The following is a 17,425-nucleotide window of genomic DNA, read 5'->3' as shown; positions in this document are numbered from 1 at the left end:
CCAACTAATATTATGGATGCCGAGCACAGTGTCCACAACACTGGTTCAAACCATTATTTTTAAGAGTTGACATAATTTTTGGACTGACTGAAAACATTAATAAGGATGATGCTAAAAATAAGATTAGTATAGCATTAGTTGCTTATCTACCGTATTTCAATACTTTCAATACAATAATAGTGTTAGTTATGTCAATATTTTGTCAATATCAGGTTCGAATTTCACAGTATTCAGTATGGGTGGCCATTCATGGCTTTTTTTTGTCAGTATCAGTTTGATTAGGTTATTCAGCCGTTGTTTCACCAAAAAATTGTATACCGATGCATTCCTAATATTAATAACATTAATGATTTTTTTTTCTGTGAATTTGGTTGGGCTCTAGAAGTGTAGGTATGCCATTAAAGATGACAATCAGAGGTAGAACAAAGCTAAAAAAAATCTTTTTTTTGATTCTATTGTTTGATGTTTCTTGATAATAATGTGTATAATTTGAGCTGATATTTTAATGTTTTCTCTAGACTTATCTTAATGTTTGTGCCTTTCTCTCGGAACATTGTTGTCTGTATTACACGTGTGATACTGTGAGATTTGAAGTCTCGCGCTATCTTTGCTATCTTTGCTGCTGTACGTGATATTCTGAATAATAAATGTGACTAGAATTGATCATTAAAGACTGATTTGTTAATGCTATGTCTGTCATCCATCTCTTGTGGCAACTGAATGGTCACTCGTTTGATGAGACGCACTTTTTTACAGTTTTTTTCTTCTTATGATGTTGTAGTTTTACATATGAATTTAAATTCATAACATCTCATCTTATTCACCACAATCAAAAGTCCGCCTTTACATGTCTTCAAAAATGTTTAATTCACTTCTTATTCATCACTGCAATACAGTGGATGAGCACTAGAGGTCATCCTCAATTTCACCATCTATGTAAAACTGATTTTAGGATCTCTGTGCTTCTTGTTCTTGTGCAATTATGAAAAACCCTGAATTAGAAGTTAAAGGCCAGTAGGATCAAATTGGCTGCATCCTTAAACAGCAATGTATGAAATAGTTTTATTATTCAACACATCTCATGTGACTTTTAAAAATGTGTATTTTCAGTCCAACTTTGGAAGATGTAGAGTAATCCTTGTGCATTCCAGAGGTGACGACAGAAATGACTTAAAGTAGCTAATGACCATAATTGGCTAACGATGGTTTTGGAAAACGCACCCCAAGACATTTGATAATGTTTCTGAACATGTTAAGTTCAGCGACTGGTAGCACCAATTTCTTTGCAAATTATCTGATGATATTTTTTCTTTGTAAATCATGAGAAGACGATCTCGAAGATCTATGTTATACTTCATTCGAGAAATCATGTTAAAACTCTAGAACCCTGGAGGAACTTTTCTGTATGTTATATGTTGGACATTATGACTTGTTTTGTAAATTAAGCCACCAATTCTACATAAAAAAAAAGACTGAAAGAAATGAAAATGTTATCATTTACTCACTTGCGTGTCATTCCAAACCTGAGTGATTTTCTTTCTTCTGTGAAACATAAAATGAGATGTTTAAAAGAATGTTCATGCTGCGGTGAAAAGTGACTTGGTCCAAACACTGTAAAGCTCCAAAACTGACAAAAAGCGTACTAAATATATTTGCAGCAACACTAAAAAAATGGGTTTTGATTTACTAAAATTGCTAGTGAATTTCACAAACCGTTACAAAGAAATGGCAAAAAATACATTGAATTAAACATGAAATTTTAAAATAGAAAGACTGAAATTCTTGTAAAATTCTTTGTCCTATTTACAACTTCAAGCACTGTGCACTGTGTTTTGAACTTGTGCACTAGACTAAGTGCCAGATTTACTAAACAGGGCAAATTAGCGTGAGAGCACAATCCCATAAAAGTGGCGATGGGAATGGAAAGTCTATGTCTACTGACGACACACACATTAAAGAACACAGACACAGCCGGATCATTTCCATAATGACCAATGCAGTCTACTAAGAGCAGCACAGATTAGGGTCTGTGTTTTAAGACTTGCTGTTTTTGGCCTTAAAATAACAGTAAATTGACAAGTGCAAACCTTAGTAAATCAGCTTACCATGATTCATTTAAATATTGTCCTCCCATAGATTTTGCGTCTGAAAGCACTATTTACAAATGCATATGCAATAAGTTCAGCAGCAAAAATCACCCTGTCCATGCCTTTTCAGCACACATTTTTCACTGCGTGTCTTTATTAAATCCTGACAGTCGTTTTTTTAAAGTCAAAAGAGGGTTTGCGCTGGTGCAAGCTGTTAGTAAATCTGGCCCTAAGTCTTCTGAAGCAATACGATAGCTTTCTGTGAGGCGCAGAATGATTTTTGTCACGCCACAAGTCATTGTATAAAAAAAGCTTGAACATCCTGCCAAACTTTTTATTTTGTGTTCAGCGGAAGAAGAAAAAAACGTGGGTTTGTGTAAACTATGTGCAAACTATTCCTCCAAGTAAGATGTTAGGGAAAATAAACCTCCAGAACGGAAACACACATGAACCAGATAGCGTATATGGCCAAACGGCGAAGACCTCTCTGCTACATTAAACAAAGCTGTCATCTAGGAACAGAGACCAAAAAGAGTAAAGCTTGTAGTAAAGAGCTTTACTGGTACTACTTGAATTGAGAAGATGGTTCATATTAACATGAAGATCAAAGAATCGCTTGGTAGTGTTTTTGATTGGTTCGCTCTCATTGTTGTCTTTGAGGGACTTAAATGGCTGCAGCCTCTAAGGCTCGTACCGACGTCACTCATTACATTTAGTATGCTGAGGTCACGATCTCTCCAATTTACATTTTTCAGAAGGTTTTTGTCTGACGGAGGCCATTCATGACCATTTCATTCTTTGAAACAAAGCAAAACCAGTGTTACTCAGCAACCTTGCCATCCGTTTTCAGACCTTCCCGCTCTCTAACGTCTCTCCAGAGCTGTAAATATTAACGCTGGTCCTAAAGCTCTTGTTTGATCATAATCCTTGTTTTTCTTTTTCCAGTGATATTCCTCTGAGCTTTTCTCTTTTGTAATGTCTCTCAGCCATCTCTCTTTCTACAGTCTTTCTTCAAATCTCACTCTCTCTCCTCCCCCATCCGGAGAGGACACGCCCCCTACTGCTGATTGGCTACAGGTGTGTTGTGCTGCTCGGTCTGATCCACTTTCGACAGCTTTTCTCAGAAATCGCGTACTGCACCTTTAAAGGGATAGTTCACGTAAAAATGAAAATTCTGTATTCATTTATTTACCCTCGTGTTTGAAGCTCAATCGTGCTGCGTAACACGAGAAAGAACCTCATTGGTTCTCACACGTCAAGTGAACATGCTTGAGCCTCTGTTTACCACATCTGTGGGAGTTGATGAATGTTTATATGTGAATAAAAGCCTAAATTCAACCTATTAAGTGGTCAGGTCTCTTCAGAAAATTTGGACTAAAATACATATTCATATGGATTACTTTTACAATCACTTTTTGAAGCATCAAAGTGGTAGTCGCGTAGCTGTCAGCTGAGGGACAGAAAGCCCATAGATTTCATCAAAAAGATCTTCATTTGTGTTCTGAAGATGAACATCACACACATGACCAGCGTCGGCCAATAGTGAGCCTACGTGTGACGTGCAACACAGACGCGCTGCGCTAAAACACTACGTGAAAAGACTCGAGGCCCAGAGAGAAGGAAATGAATAGTGGAATAAAGTCGTTATTTTGGGGTTTTTTGCGCACAAAAAGTATTCTCGTCGCTTGATAAACTTAAGATTGAGCCACTGTAGTCACTTGGACTATATTAACGATGTCTTTAATGCATTTTCTGGGCCAGCAAGTTATAATGTCTTAGAAGCCTATGGAGGAGTGATCCAGCTCTCAGATTTAATCAAAAATATCTTAATTTGTGTTCCGAAGATGAACGAAGGTCTTACGGGGTTGGAACAACATGAGGGTGAGTAATTACTGACAGAATTTTCATTTTTGGGTTGAACTAACCCTTTAAGGCCCATTTGTGAACTGATTTGCATGGTTTTTCTTTCCTTAAAGATAGACTCTTGATTGACATAAGTTTTACCAAATACAAAATATGTTTAGAATCCTGTACACATACAAAATAAATGTTTTATTTTACAGTGAGTGGGTCTCCTCATGAGGGCAGACATGTTGAGATCACATGTCAAGCCAAAAACCACTTTATTTATCTCAATAATCCCTCTGCTATTATTAAATTAACCATGGCAGACTGAATAAAAAAGCACATTTCTACAATGACATTATAACTGAAGACTATCTTGACACTATTGTGTGATGTTACATACACACTAGAGGTGTGCTAAGCAAAACTGAAGAAAAAAAAATTATGACATCAATAACGATTAGTTATTTTTAATCTTCTGTAACTCTTTACTGTTTTACAAGTTTCACAAAGAAAACTATTTCTAGGTTCTTAAGCCTTCTGGCCTGGGGTCACACATACCCCTCGTTGGGATTACAGCTGTTTTGGTAGCGGCCATTTCTACAAAAAGATAAATAAACGGACTGAGACGCCTCTACTTGTTTGAGTTGGCTATGAAGCAAGTTTACAAGCCACATTATTAGGAGGAGAGAGAAATAGTGAATAAGCAGACTAATATTATTAGACTTGTTTGCGTAGCTAAATGTGTTATTCGGTCATGATATGTATCATAACAACGAGAGAGTTTATGCATTTATTAATGTCTGGTGTGAATTCAGATGACATAGAGCATCCCCATGATGTCATCTAAAATGTTTCATATTGTGATTCACATGCAGTGTGTATGTTGTTTTACGAGCTCAGAAGACTGGAGTAGGCGGTGGTGTTGCATCCTGTTTCATAGCGTTAGCTTTTAATAGAAACTCTGTTTTTAAGTGTATGCCAACAACTGAGCAGGCGAAGTATTTGGGAATAACAACATGACCACAGATGACTAAACTGTCATGTCTCTTTCTCTATAAATATATATTTTAAAACAATGTCATTCAAACATGTTTGTGAGTCATGATTGGTTGGGCAACAGCCAGAATGTCAATTGTCTGTTTTTCTTGCATAATTTTGGAATTTGATTTTGAGTAACATCAGATTAAATATAACAAATGATTAAATTGTGTCAGTGTGGATTTCATTATAAGACTCATTGACTCATAAAACAGCTCATTGTGCTGACATATTTCCATTATAGACTGTGTATATAGTGTCAGTGTATAGTATATAGAGTTCAGAGGGATAGTTATTCCTGGATAGTACTCTTCACAGTGACAATTTATTGTATGCAAATATAGGCATATATAGGTCTCCCTTTGTCAATTTATTATTGAGACCCTAGAAAATATGGAACCTAAAGGGATTGAAATTCTTTTATCAGCTAAATATGTTAATTCGATTTCTCACCCTCAAGTCATTCCAAACCTGTGACTTTCTTTCTTCTATGGAAGATATTTTGAAGAACGATGGAACCAGACAGCATTGGAGCCCATTGTGTTTTATGTCATACCGTTCAGTTTTTATTTTCTGTGCTCTAATGTTTGAGCCAGAAAGCAAAAAGTCTGTATCAAAGTCTGGGCAAAAGAGGGAATTTGTGTAGGCCATACTGCTTATTCTTCAGAGTGAACTCCAGGTATTTTGATAGTACAATCATACTTGGAAAATAAAGCCAATAAACAAGTTATTTATGTTGTAACTTGCACTTGATATAGAACAAGCTAATATAAACAATTTTTAACTGACTATTATACTTCCCTCCCCGTCTCACGCTCGCTCGCTCGCTTACACGCACACACGCACGCACACCTATGACACACACACGCACATAACGTCAGTTCCCCTCAAGTCCACACAGGTGTCAGTAGTGTAACCACGTGTAATTAATCACATGTTTGATGACCAAAAAGTGTCTAAATATTTTTTGTCCTAAGTTTGAACTTACATCTATGGCATTCCTTAGTATTTCAATAGGTTAGCGTATTACAAACTTCTTCATTCTGTTGGATAGCCTATGCTCTTTTTCTTTAAAATAAATGTCATTTGGTTTGATATATTGCATGTAATGGAATGATATTTATACTTTTATGTGTCAAAACACTCTTTGGGGGGTCACACGCCACACTAACGGCATTTTCAAAGCGTGAGAGGTGGTGAAGGACCGAAGTGTCATTGCCCCTTGAAGAGCAAGTGTTATGGGAGTTGTAGTAACCGGTTTAAGTGTAATATCTCTTATAACGTCCATACAGATCTTTACAAAGATATTTTTATTCGTGACAGACCAGATTTGATTAAATTTTACAGCTATAAAAAGCACACGTTTGTAAAATGATTCGTTTAGCATTATCTCCTCAACTACACAATAGTAAAACACTACATTTCCCATAATTCTCTGTGTGACGTTAGGCAGTGTTGACATTGCGTACGTGTGAATCTGATGCCTCTATATGGAGTAGTCATGGCCAGGAATGGCTTGATCCTAACGGTATTCCCGGAGGTTCCCTTAAGCTTTTACACACTGACGGCCCAAATAAGAAGGTAATCTCTGAATTACGAGTTGTAGCGCGTGAAAAGCGGCGCGTGAAGTTGAAAGGCAAGTTGACGCTGGACACTTGCGTTATGATGCCACGAGACAATATGACTTCCACTGTCCAGAAAATCGCCAAACAGGCCCTTACGACTTTCCGAAACCCTTCTATTGTCGGAGAACACAATAAAGTGTTCTTGGAAAATCAAAGCAAGCTGAAAAACCTTTTAGCGGAGGTCAGAGCGGCCGATTTGAAGATTGTACCGCGGAGCGTCGAGAGCGCGTCGGTGATGCCGCCTCAGCGTCTCGCGCCTCCCGTCACATACATGCACATCTTCGAGACCGACGCCTTCAGCATGGGGGTGTTTTTATTAAAGACTGGTGCTTCTATACCCCTGCATGATCACCCGGGAATGTACGGCTTGCTGAAAGTGATCTACGGAAAGGTACGGATCAGCTGTTTCGACAGGCTGGATAAACCCAGAGAGGGACCCAGCGGTGTGCAGTTCAACCCTCCACTGATGCCCTTCCAGAGGAGCTCTTTACGGCCTTCAGTGCTGAGGTCTGTGGGGGAATACACGGAGGACAGCGGCCCGTGTGTGCTGTCGCCACAAAAGGACAATATCCACCAGATAGACGCCGTTGACGGACCCACCGCTTTCCTTGACATCTTAGCGCCGCCATATGAGCCGGACGAAGGGAGAGACTGCCACTATTATAAAGTTCTACATGCTCATTCAGAAACTGCAGATAGAAATGGTGAAGCCCAGGAACAGGGTGATCTGTGGCTTATGGAAATACCACAGCCTAGTGAATTCTGGTGTGGTGGAGAACCTTACCCAGGGCCTAAAGTGTCCCTATGAAGCACTACTGGGTTCTGGTTGATTCTAGAGATTGTATGTTCTTGTACTTGAAGGGATAGTTCACCTGAAAATGAACATTTTGTCATATACTTACACAGCCTTGTGTTCCAAACCTGTGAGTTTCTTTCTTCTGTTGAACACAAAAGATGATATTTTGGAAAATGTTGGTAACCAGACAATTGACGGTAGCCATTGATGGGGTCCATCAACTATCTGGTTTCCATCATTCTTCAAAATATCATTGTTTGTGTTGAAGAAAGAAGCTCATACAGGTTTAGAACAACATGAGGGTTAGTAAATAATGACAACATTTTCATTTTTGGGTGAACCGTCCCTTTAATACGTCAGAATGGGTACTTTATCAAGAGTATGGTTATTTGAAATACCTGTGTCAATCCACAGCTGCTGTCTTTAGTTACCTTTTGGCTTTTATTTTTGTGCAGATTTATCTAAAGATCAAGTCTCTGTTCTTTACTGGTCTGTTGCCTGGAGTCACTTTGTACAGCATGTGATTAAATATTTAAATATTTGCAGCAGATGTGAGATTTGGTTTAACAAAGGCTTCACAATAGTCGAACAGAGCCGGATTCTGATCATCTTGTTTCCATTGCCGGATATTGTTTTAACGCATTATGCTATCAGAACTACAATCTGGCTCAGAAATGTTTAGTAACACTGGATACTATTTTGAACACTCTTGGTAATTATGACAGTAAAGCACTTAGCCAAGATGCAAGTTTAAAAAAATTAATAATAATGAAAAAATGAAACATTTAAAATATTAGGAAGATTGTAACATTGATTTTACATAAGAAACTAAAGTTATGTTTCTCATCCAATAAACTTAAACTAATAAAAGATGCAATGGTAACTGGTCTTGTTGATTATTTAAATACATTTTAGTTTATTTAGAATTTAGAAGTTTTTGAATTTATTCGATCAAAAATGCATTTTATTTTAAAATAACTTTTCTATTTTAATATATTTTAAAATGTAATTTATTTCTGTGATGCAAAGCTGAATTTTCAGCATCATTACTCCATCTTCAGTGTCACATGATCCTTCAGAAATCATTCTAATATGATTTGCTGCTCATGAAACATTTTTTCTTACTATTAATGTTGGATCAATTTAATGAATCCTTGCTGAATAAAAGTATTCATTTCTCTTAAAAATCTCACTGTTTGAACGGTAGTGTATATAGACCTATTTTACTAACCTGCGCTTTCATCTTTAATCGGACAGCCGCACACATTTGTTTCTCTATTGCGACCTCTAGTTGTCAAAACTTGCAATGTCACTCTCACTGAAAAGCTGATTCTCAAAAAAATAGACTTTGTGTTTATTACAATTTATTAAGACACATAACAGTAATAAAAAATACTCACTGTAAACACTATCTCAGAACAACTGCATTTTGAACCACATGAAATATTCTGTGATAAGGACGTTGTCTAGCTAGCCTACCACAAACCACATTCAACACTTAATTCATAAGCTGCCTTCGCATCTCTGTGCGCACACAAACAGAGCGATAGTTCCAAGTTTAATTGGGGCAATGACTAACCCAGCAGTCAGAACTTGTTGCACTGTTAGTTCACATCGCTGTAGCATCAGCGCTCGAGCTGTGAGGGGGCGCTGACACCTTTTTATCTCTCTGTCTCTGGTGGATTTTTGTGTGCCTCCTTCGCTCGTCGCTCCTCGCGAACCTTCTGCCACAGAAGTCACAGGAGAAGGGCTTCTCGCCCGTGTGTGTGCGTATGTGAGTCGTGAGGTGGTCGCTCCGGCTGAAGCTGCGCATGCAGATGCGGCACTGGAACGGCTTGTGTCCGGTGTGGATGCGGACGTGACGCGTGAGCTCATCCGAGCGCGAGAACCTCCGGTCGCATCCCTCCGCCGGACAGGGATACGGGCGCTCGTGGACCGGCGTCTTGCACGGTCGGTTCGGGTATTTCCGTGGCCGCAATATTGGCCTGAGTGGGACGGTTTGCGGATTGGTGCCGTGACCGTCCACAGGCAGCCTTGACCCGTCAACCGGACACGCCAGAGTAAAATTCCTAATGGTGTTCAAGGGAGTCAGAGGTGGTGGGACTCTAATAGACTCCAAAGAGCACGAAAATGGCTTGATGTCCTGAAATGCAGCCATGTTGTCCCTTTGGCTGTTGCTGGTCTGATAGAAACCTCCATAGTCGGGAATGATGGAGAAAAGCGTCCCGTCTATGGCTGACTTTGGGGCTGAGTATGACGGAGTGGCGTATGTTATGGGGCACGTGGTGGTCGACAGGTAGGCCGAGGGGTCCTGGTATCCATCGGCACTACAGGTGTAGGGGGGCGGGCCGGTGTATATATGCTCCATGTTGGGAAGAGTTTGGCCTATTTTGGAGCAGTCTGGACCTGCGGGAGAGCCCGTGGAGAATGATCCCGAGGAAGGTGGCCTATCTTGTACTCCTGCACTGACAAAGTTGATTAATCCTTCTTGGTTCCAACTTCCTTGTGCGTCGATGGATATCTTTCCTGTGTAGGCGACAGGAGAAAACTTGCTCGGGTCTGTCAGATCAAGGCCCCGTTTATCAACGCCGAAGCAGTCTGTGCTCAAGCAACCTGGAAAAGTCAAAGCAAAAGCTTTAGATTGAGCAATTCCTTCTTACTACGTTATAGGTGAAACGTACATGTGCAGCCTGTTTCCAGCCAATCGTGTTTCCACCGAGTGGGATCTACTCTAGAAATATTCAGTTAGCTATTTGTTTTTAAAAGATTGTTGGTATGTAGGTGGCGAAGTATATGCGGGTATTTCTCTGTATTCTGATTGGACAGATTGCAGTAAATATACTAAATATAGTTGCAATACTAAAGAAAAAGTTAACTTGAGGTAGACTTCATTTAGTTATACACTTCTAACCCATTTTTGTTTATGAAAGTACACTTTAAAGAATACTTTCAGCAAATATACCAGTAATAATTTTAATACTGCAAGTATACTTATGTGTTTCCTTTAAGTGAACTTAATAAATATCTTTATTTTTTCTAAAAAAAAATTGAACTAAATTAACAGGCCTATTATAAGGTTTTTTTCTCCAGTGTGTTTGAGTTAATTTCTGAAAGTCAGTTTATACCCAAGTAAATGTTATTGAACATTTCCGTTCAGTTTTTGTGACAACATGACCCGGCATAAACAGACTATTATAGGCTTTTCATCGCAATATAAACAATAAAAAATAAACAAGCAATTGATAAAAGCAACAAAAAAGTAAAAGGTACGTAAGATCAAACTATTGATTTGGACAACAAATTGTAGTCAATAATAAATTGTATACATTTTAGTGCTGTCAAATCGATTAATTCCATCTAACATAAAAGTTTTTGTTTACATAATATATATATATGTGTAAATATTATATATACATGTCTGTGTGTGTGTATATCTAAACTATATGATTAAGTTATGACGACATGTTTTTACATTGCTTTAACTCATCAAAATAAGTTAAGCAATTTTCAACTTTTTTATAAGTTATACAAGATTTCACTAATTTTAACGTATTTAAGTTGAAATTGCTTAAACATCCAAGTTGATTGTACTTAAAATTTACAGCAACTTTTGTATAGTGATATATGTATAAATATATACATGTATACAGTATACACACTAACACACACACAAATATATATAATATATACATATATATACACATTATTATTCACACAGATTATTCACGATTGTTTTGACAACATAATAAATTGACAAAATATAAGTAAAACATGGCATGCAAGGCAAGAGTAGCCTAAATGAAGGTTGAACTGTTGAACTTATATTTTGTAAATGTATTTTACTTATATTTTGTAAATCTATACCAAAAATAATAACCCTAAATTTTGATCAAGTTGTTTGAATTTAACTTACAAAGCACTGCTCAATCAATTCTCTAAAAAATATATATGTTATTGAGCAACAGCCCATTGTGCCTATTAATTTTAATATGTAAGCATCTCTACAGTATTCTTACCTCCCGACGCCTCACTGAACTGCTCAGAACAAACATCAGAGAATCCCATCGGCACTGATGAGGGAATCTCATCCAGAGAGTAGATGTGTGAAGGCAGACAGCGCATTAAATCATGGAGCGACGCGTTAATTTGATCTCTGCTAGCTGTTGCTGTCATTTTGATCCTCGGTGTTGTTTATAAAAATATAAAAAGCAGGTTGAATTTTATTAAGTTGTTCTCAGAGCGTTTTTGATCTAGTTGATGTGTTATGAACGTGCTCACTCCATCATAAACGCACGCATCGGGTTTGAACTCATCTGCTCCCTTCATATATGCCGCGACAATAAGTGAAACTTTATCTCGTAGAATGCATTTATGAAGAGCCTGTCAATGTCCAGTGACGTCACTGACCATAAAAGGACAGAAAAACGGGTTGGGCTTCTTCTTCCTTTTTTTTTTTTTTTTTTTTTTTCCTGCTTGACACGACCTCTCTTTTTAGACATAATATCTCTGAATAGGACATTACTATTATTTTCTTTAAAAAAAAATGGGATTGAAATGTTCTGGATATGTTGATGTTATATTTAAATATATTTGTGGTCTGTGGGAATAATTAGATGTTTTTTTTGTTAACTTTTGGTGTATGTTGTTATCAGGAATTCCGGTTACGGCGCATCCCATAAATGGTTATCATCCGGTAATCTCAAACACGCCCCTTTTGCCTTATATGGGACGCATCCGGGAAACTCGACACGGAAAATAACGAGCCGCGCCGAGCTCGCGTCCCACGGAAGAACCGCAATACAACGAGATTCAGGAAAGTGATATTTGAATATGTTGGAAAGTTATTCTAGTCTCTAGAGTGTTAAGGAAACATATGTATTCATATACAGAACGATTTTTCCTCTACAACAAATCAAGACTATTGTGATTAAACAAAAAATAAATAAAAATAAAAGACTTTAGGTATGTTTTCAGCCTTAGGGGTTGCAAACAATTTTAATATTTAACTATATTTTCGTCTTTTACAGCATTTTTAAGGATTTCAAAAACTCTCAATCTCATTGCAAGCACTGTTAGTTTACATTTGGTCTCCAAATGTCACTATATATATATATATATATATATATATATATATATATATATATATAATATATATATATATAGCCTATATATGTAGTTAGATATGGCATAGAATATATTTATAAATAAATAGACCCTACACTGTAAAAAATTATATGATCAATAAGTTTTCATTTCATAAGTGACATTGACAACATATGTTTTTACTTTGCTTTAAAGTTAAGCTCATCAAAGTTAAGCAATATTCAACTTTTTATACAAGATTCCACTCATTTTTAAAGTCAGTTTAATGCTTGAAACGTCCAAGTTGATTGTACTTAAAACATTTTTACAGTGAAGATCTTATTCTTTCTGTTCTCCCTTAGTATGACGGACACATGCAAGGCCGTCCTCGGCTCTTCATCATCCCTCTCGTCACTTTTTGTTTTCCTGCCACCATGTTCTATTTTGATTCGTGGCAGCATGAGCAACAGAGCGCTTGCTGTATGTGCGACTGAGGCCTAACTCATAGCCACCCACACCATGGAACAGCCCCTTCTCCATGGAGTCCTAGCGCAAGTGAAGCCTCTCTGAATAGATCTGCATCTGCTTCTGTTCCCATTCACACTCGCCCACAGGCACAGCTCTGCATGCTGACGGAGCTTCTGTGCATCCAGTATATCAGTTAGTGCAAACCCAGCTCTCAGGATCTTATTTAACGGATCGAACTCAGATTTAATATGAAAAGATTAAGCTGTACACATTTTTATTCATCTATATACTGATGTATGGCAAAACCGTGCTTCCAAACACATGTTAATGATTTATTTATTGCCTGAACATTTGGAAACATCACGCAAAAGTGGATTAAACTTTTCAGATCAATACATAATTTATCACTAGAAGACTGAAATAATCATAACACATTAATGCATTTTTATTTTTTAATTTTATTTAACTCAGAAACTTTCTGTCTGACTATCTATCAACTTTTTTTGTGCCAAAAGTTTCATTTATTTATTTAAATGTAATTTTAGGTGCATTTTTGGCTATTTTCCCCTCGTTTGTTTATTTAATTAAATATAATGGATGCATTTTTAGGTGTTTTTTTTCTCTCTCGTTCCCTCGCTTGTTTACATATTTCATTTTTAGTTGTGGTTTTAGGTGTTTTTTCACTCGTTCCCACGCTTGTTCATTTATTTATTTAATCAATTTCATTTGATTTTTAACCTCAGGAACTTTTTGTGCCAAAAAAGTTAATTGTATGTTTGTTTGTGTGTGTGTGTGTGTGTATTTGTCTCAGGAACGTTTTGTGCCAAAAGAACAGTTTTTTGGAGTTGAGTAAAGAACCCTAACAAACCTTGTATTTAAGAGTTTTTATAGTACCTGGAATTGGAGTAACTACTACTAAAGCCAGTCATTCTGTCGTTGTGTGTAATGACGTCTCATTAATGAGAATTCAGGTCCTCAGTATTAACACACACTTCCCTTCCTGTCATCTCTGATGTGGTGTTTGATAGCCCTGCAACATCCTCCAGCAGTTAGTCTGAGTGATTCTCAACAGCCTCTGTCATTCAGAGAATCAGATGTTTGCCGTCTGCGAAAACCTGTTCAAAATCTGTTGCCTTCTTGTTAAAAATTTCAATTGGGTATAACTGAAGTGCCCTGTGTTGGACAGCTCGGTCTGTTATTATGATCTGTGAGTTCAGGTGTCTTGTTAAATGAATAGCATGTTTCTCACAAAAGCCGAACATCTATTCATTCTCAAAATTGTTGGGGGCAGCGCAAATGTTTGCTTCCTTTGTCTTACGCCTACAGACACAAAAATTTCTTTGCTATTGTGTCAGTGCTGCTATTCACCAGGAAAAGTTAATTGCAGCTGTGAAAGACAGAATACTTATATAACTCACAAGACAACCAGTTATAGCAGAAATATGACCAAAAATGATAGCGAAAATATTAAAAATGACTGGTAATAGAAAATTGATCATTGTATATATATATATTAAAAAATATATTTTTAAATAAAGTGTATTCTTCATAGCAGATGGTAGATTATTTCGGCGGGTTGTTTGGTACCCCCCGTCCCAACAGCCCCCTCCCTTTGTGCCCCTCTTATGCCCTGTATGCCTCGCTCGCCCACGCAGCGCCATGTTGGGACGGGTTCACAGCCCATTTTGTTTGCGTTGGCTTTGGTGTTGCGTGGGGGTTTGGTGACCCCTGCACACGACGATTAATCAAACGTCACTCTCTGATTTCTCCAAAACTCATTATTCTTTTTTTTATAACACAACACGCCTCTGTTAAATGCAGCTTTTTGATAAATCACCCCTTTAGGCCTGTACACACTTCCATCTGAATCTTTTTACTCGTGTAATTTAGTCAAAGAAATTCATTCATCAAGTTTCGATAACTGCTCATTTACATTGTCAGTTGTTTTATTCACAAAGAAACTAAATTATTTATTTAATTTTTGTTTAGTTTTTTTGCAATAACTAAATTTTCATATATATATATATATTTCTAGTGATATATATATATATATATATATATATATATATATATCACTAGAAATATATATATATATATATGAAAATTTAGTTATATATATATCACTAGAAATAGTAATGAAGTTATGAATAATCACAGAATGAATATAAAAAGTGGTAAGGATTTATAGTAAAAATAGTATTGTGAAAATTTATTTCAATCAAAAAAAAAAAACATTTTTCCATTTTAACTATTTAACATTAATTTATTCATGTGATAGCAAAGCTGAAAAATCCTTCAGAAATCATTGTAATATGCTGATCTATTGCTCAAGAAATATTTATTATTATCAATGTTGAAAATGGTTGTGCTCCTTAATATTTTTTTTGTGTAATACAAATGTGGAATTCAATTTTTTTCAGTATGAATTAAAAGATCAAAAGAACAACATTTATTTGAAATCGAAATCTTTTGTAATAAATAAATAAAAGTCTTTACTGTCACTTTTGATCAATTGAATGCAGTCTGGCTGAATACAAGTATTAATTTCTTTAAAATAAAATCTTGCTGACCCCCAAACATTTGAACAGTAGGTCTATATCTTTTTACAAATGTGATGAAATCTAAATATTTAATCATAATTTTTCAACTCTTTTCACACTCATGCATTCCTCTAAAACACTGCAAATGTAAAGTTTTACACTTACCATTCTTGATGGCTGCATTCTGCTGAAGACGTGTTTGATTTTCATGGCCAGAAATATCGACGTAGATCTTTTCTCTCGTCCAGGTCCTCCACAGCTTTCTTCTGCTGTTTGTACCCAAACATTCCCACTACTGATCAGATATGCTCCTCTACATCTCTTCATGTGCTTTTCTATTCATTCAGAAACCCTGGACAATGCACTTGTTCCCACCTCCAAACACCCTCACAAACTGGAGCTGGTATGGTAATGAGTGGGATTTGGGGAGGCCAGCGGATTGGCCCACAGAGCGTCTCTTTGAGTAGGTGTGAGGGTTGTGGTTTAAGCGTGTTACTCTAAAGGCGTGGCTTCCCGAACAGCTGACCCTCTAGTGATGGGGGTCCAACTCGGATAACGGCAACACTGTCTTACGTTTCAGTTTTGATCACTTTTTGAGACTTTTTATGTAGTAATGTGTAACATCCTCCAGTGTTGGGGTAACGCATTACAAGTAATCAGATTACTTTTAAAGTAACATATTACGGTTACACTTTATTTTAAGGTGTTCGTGTTACAGTGTAATCATACATTTGAGTACTGAGTAATACAAATTAAACACATACTATAGAGTTAGGGTATGGTTTAGGTTAGGTTAGTTGCAAAAAAAAATTATTATTTACGAATGTACTTTTGTACTGTACTTGTTGTTGCGCTTTGGGTATAAGAAAAGTGCATTATAAATAAAATGTATTATTATTATGTAATTATGCAGTTTATAGTAATTACTATAGTAACATAAAATAAAAATAAATTGTAAAATGTAAAATAAATTGTTACTCACATGTGAACCTGGACCACAAAATCAGTCACAAGTCGCACTGGTATATTTGTGGCAATAGCCAATTATATGGGTTAAAATTATCGATTTTTCTTTTATGCCAAAAATCATTAGGATATTAAGTAAAGATCATGTTCCATGAAGATATTTTGTACATTTCCTACCATAAATATATAAAACATTTATTTTTGTGAGTGAATGCTGCACAATCACAAACATAAATGGAGAACTTTAAAAGCGATTTTCTCAATGTTTCGATTTTTTTGCACCCTCAGATTCCGTTATTATACACTCATATACTCAGATACTATTTTTAAATAGTTGTATCTCGGCCAAATATTGTCCTATCCTGACAAACCATACATCAATAGAAAGCGTATTTATTACGCTTTTAGATTATGTATATATCTACACCCATGTGACTGGTTTTGTGGTCCAGGGTCACATATTACTTTTAAATTTACAACTAAATATCTGATCAAATAAGTAAAGCAAGTTACTTTGCTTTCTCATTTATTGACTGACTTCAGCCTGAGGCTTATTCATTTCACAAGCAAGCCCAGGTGAGAAAATGTAACACAAAAGTAACGTAACATTACTTTCTATAATAATTGCAACACATTACTTTTAAACGTAACTTTCCCCAACGCTGGCCACCTCTATCAGACACCTGGAGAGCTTTGGAGACCTCTGTCTAACCAAAGTCCCTTTCAAGTAAAGTCTGTTAAAGTCAGTAACAAACTCTGACATGAACTAGCCCATAAATGCTGATTCGTTTTCTTAAATAGCGTTAAAAATGCGTATTTTTCAGGCTAGACGAGCCAATGCGCATGTGCAGTCCTAAACGCGCGCGGGGGAGGTTAAACGTCATCACACCAAACAGGTAATCTCAGTCCGCTTTAACAGCCTCGTTATGCTTATAATTGTGCCCATATAAGCTATATGTCAAACTTTCTGGGAAA

The 17,425-nt window shown here is 36.6% G+C and overlaps 2 protein-coding genes across 2 annotated transcripts; one reads left to right on the top strand and one right to left on the bottom strand.

Annotated features, from left to right (window-relative positions):
• The first annotated feature begins 6,432 nt into the window (after positions 1 to 6,432).
• adob (2-aminoethanethiol (cysteamine) dioxygenase b) lies at positions 6,433 to 8,570 on the top strand. The gene has a single exon (XM_084097467.1). It carries the CDS (start codon positions 6,636 to 6,638, stop codon positions 7,404 to 7,406), a length of 771 nt encoding a protein of 256 aa, XP_083953593.1. The 5' UTR covers positions 6,433 to 6,635; the 3' UTR covers positions 7,407 to 8,570.
• A 176-nt stretch (positions 8,571 to 8,746) lies between these two features.
• Positions 8,747 to 11,739, bottom strand: egr2a (early growth response 2a). The gene is made up of 2 exons (XM_084097456.1): positions 11,411 to 11,739; positions 8,747 to 10,007 (listed from the first exon to the last, which is right to left on the bottom strand). The coding sequence occupies exons 1-2, from the start codon at positions 11,565 to 11,567 to the stop codon at positions 9,004 to 9,006; spliced, it is 1,161 nt and encodes a 386-aa protein (XP_083953582.1). The 5' UTR covers positions 11,568 to 11,739; the 3' UTR covers positions 8,747 to 9,003.
• Between the last annotated feature and the right edge of the window lie 5,686 nt (positions 11,740 to 17,425).

This window comes from Abramis brama (genome assembly GCF_963993115.1).
Source record: "Abramis brama genome assembly, chromosome: 21".
In the NCBI taxonomy this organism is placed as follows: domain Eukaryota; kingdom Metazoa; phylum Chordata; class Actinopteri; order Cypriniformes; family Leuciscidae; genus Abramis; species Abramis brama.
The sequence above is the reverse complement of the archived record's forward strand: the minus strand, read 5'-3'. Positions and strand labels throughout refer to the sequence as shown.

What these genes read in the sequence shown, in the direction of transcription:
- egr2a (XM_084097456.1), bottom strand. Translation starts at nt 11,567, where the DNA reads ATGACAGCAACAGCTAGCAGAGATCAAATTAACGCGTCGCTCCATGAT. An exon ending in GTTCAGTGAGGCGTCGGGAG is followed by an intron (nt 10,008 to 11,410) that starts GTAAGAATACTG and finishes TGACTTTTCCAG; the next exon opens with GTTGCTTGAGCACAGACTGC.
- adob (XM_084097467.1), top strand. Translation starts at nt 6,636, where the DNA reads ATGATGCCACGAGACAATATGACTTCCACTGTCCAGAAAATCGCCAAA.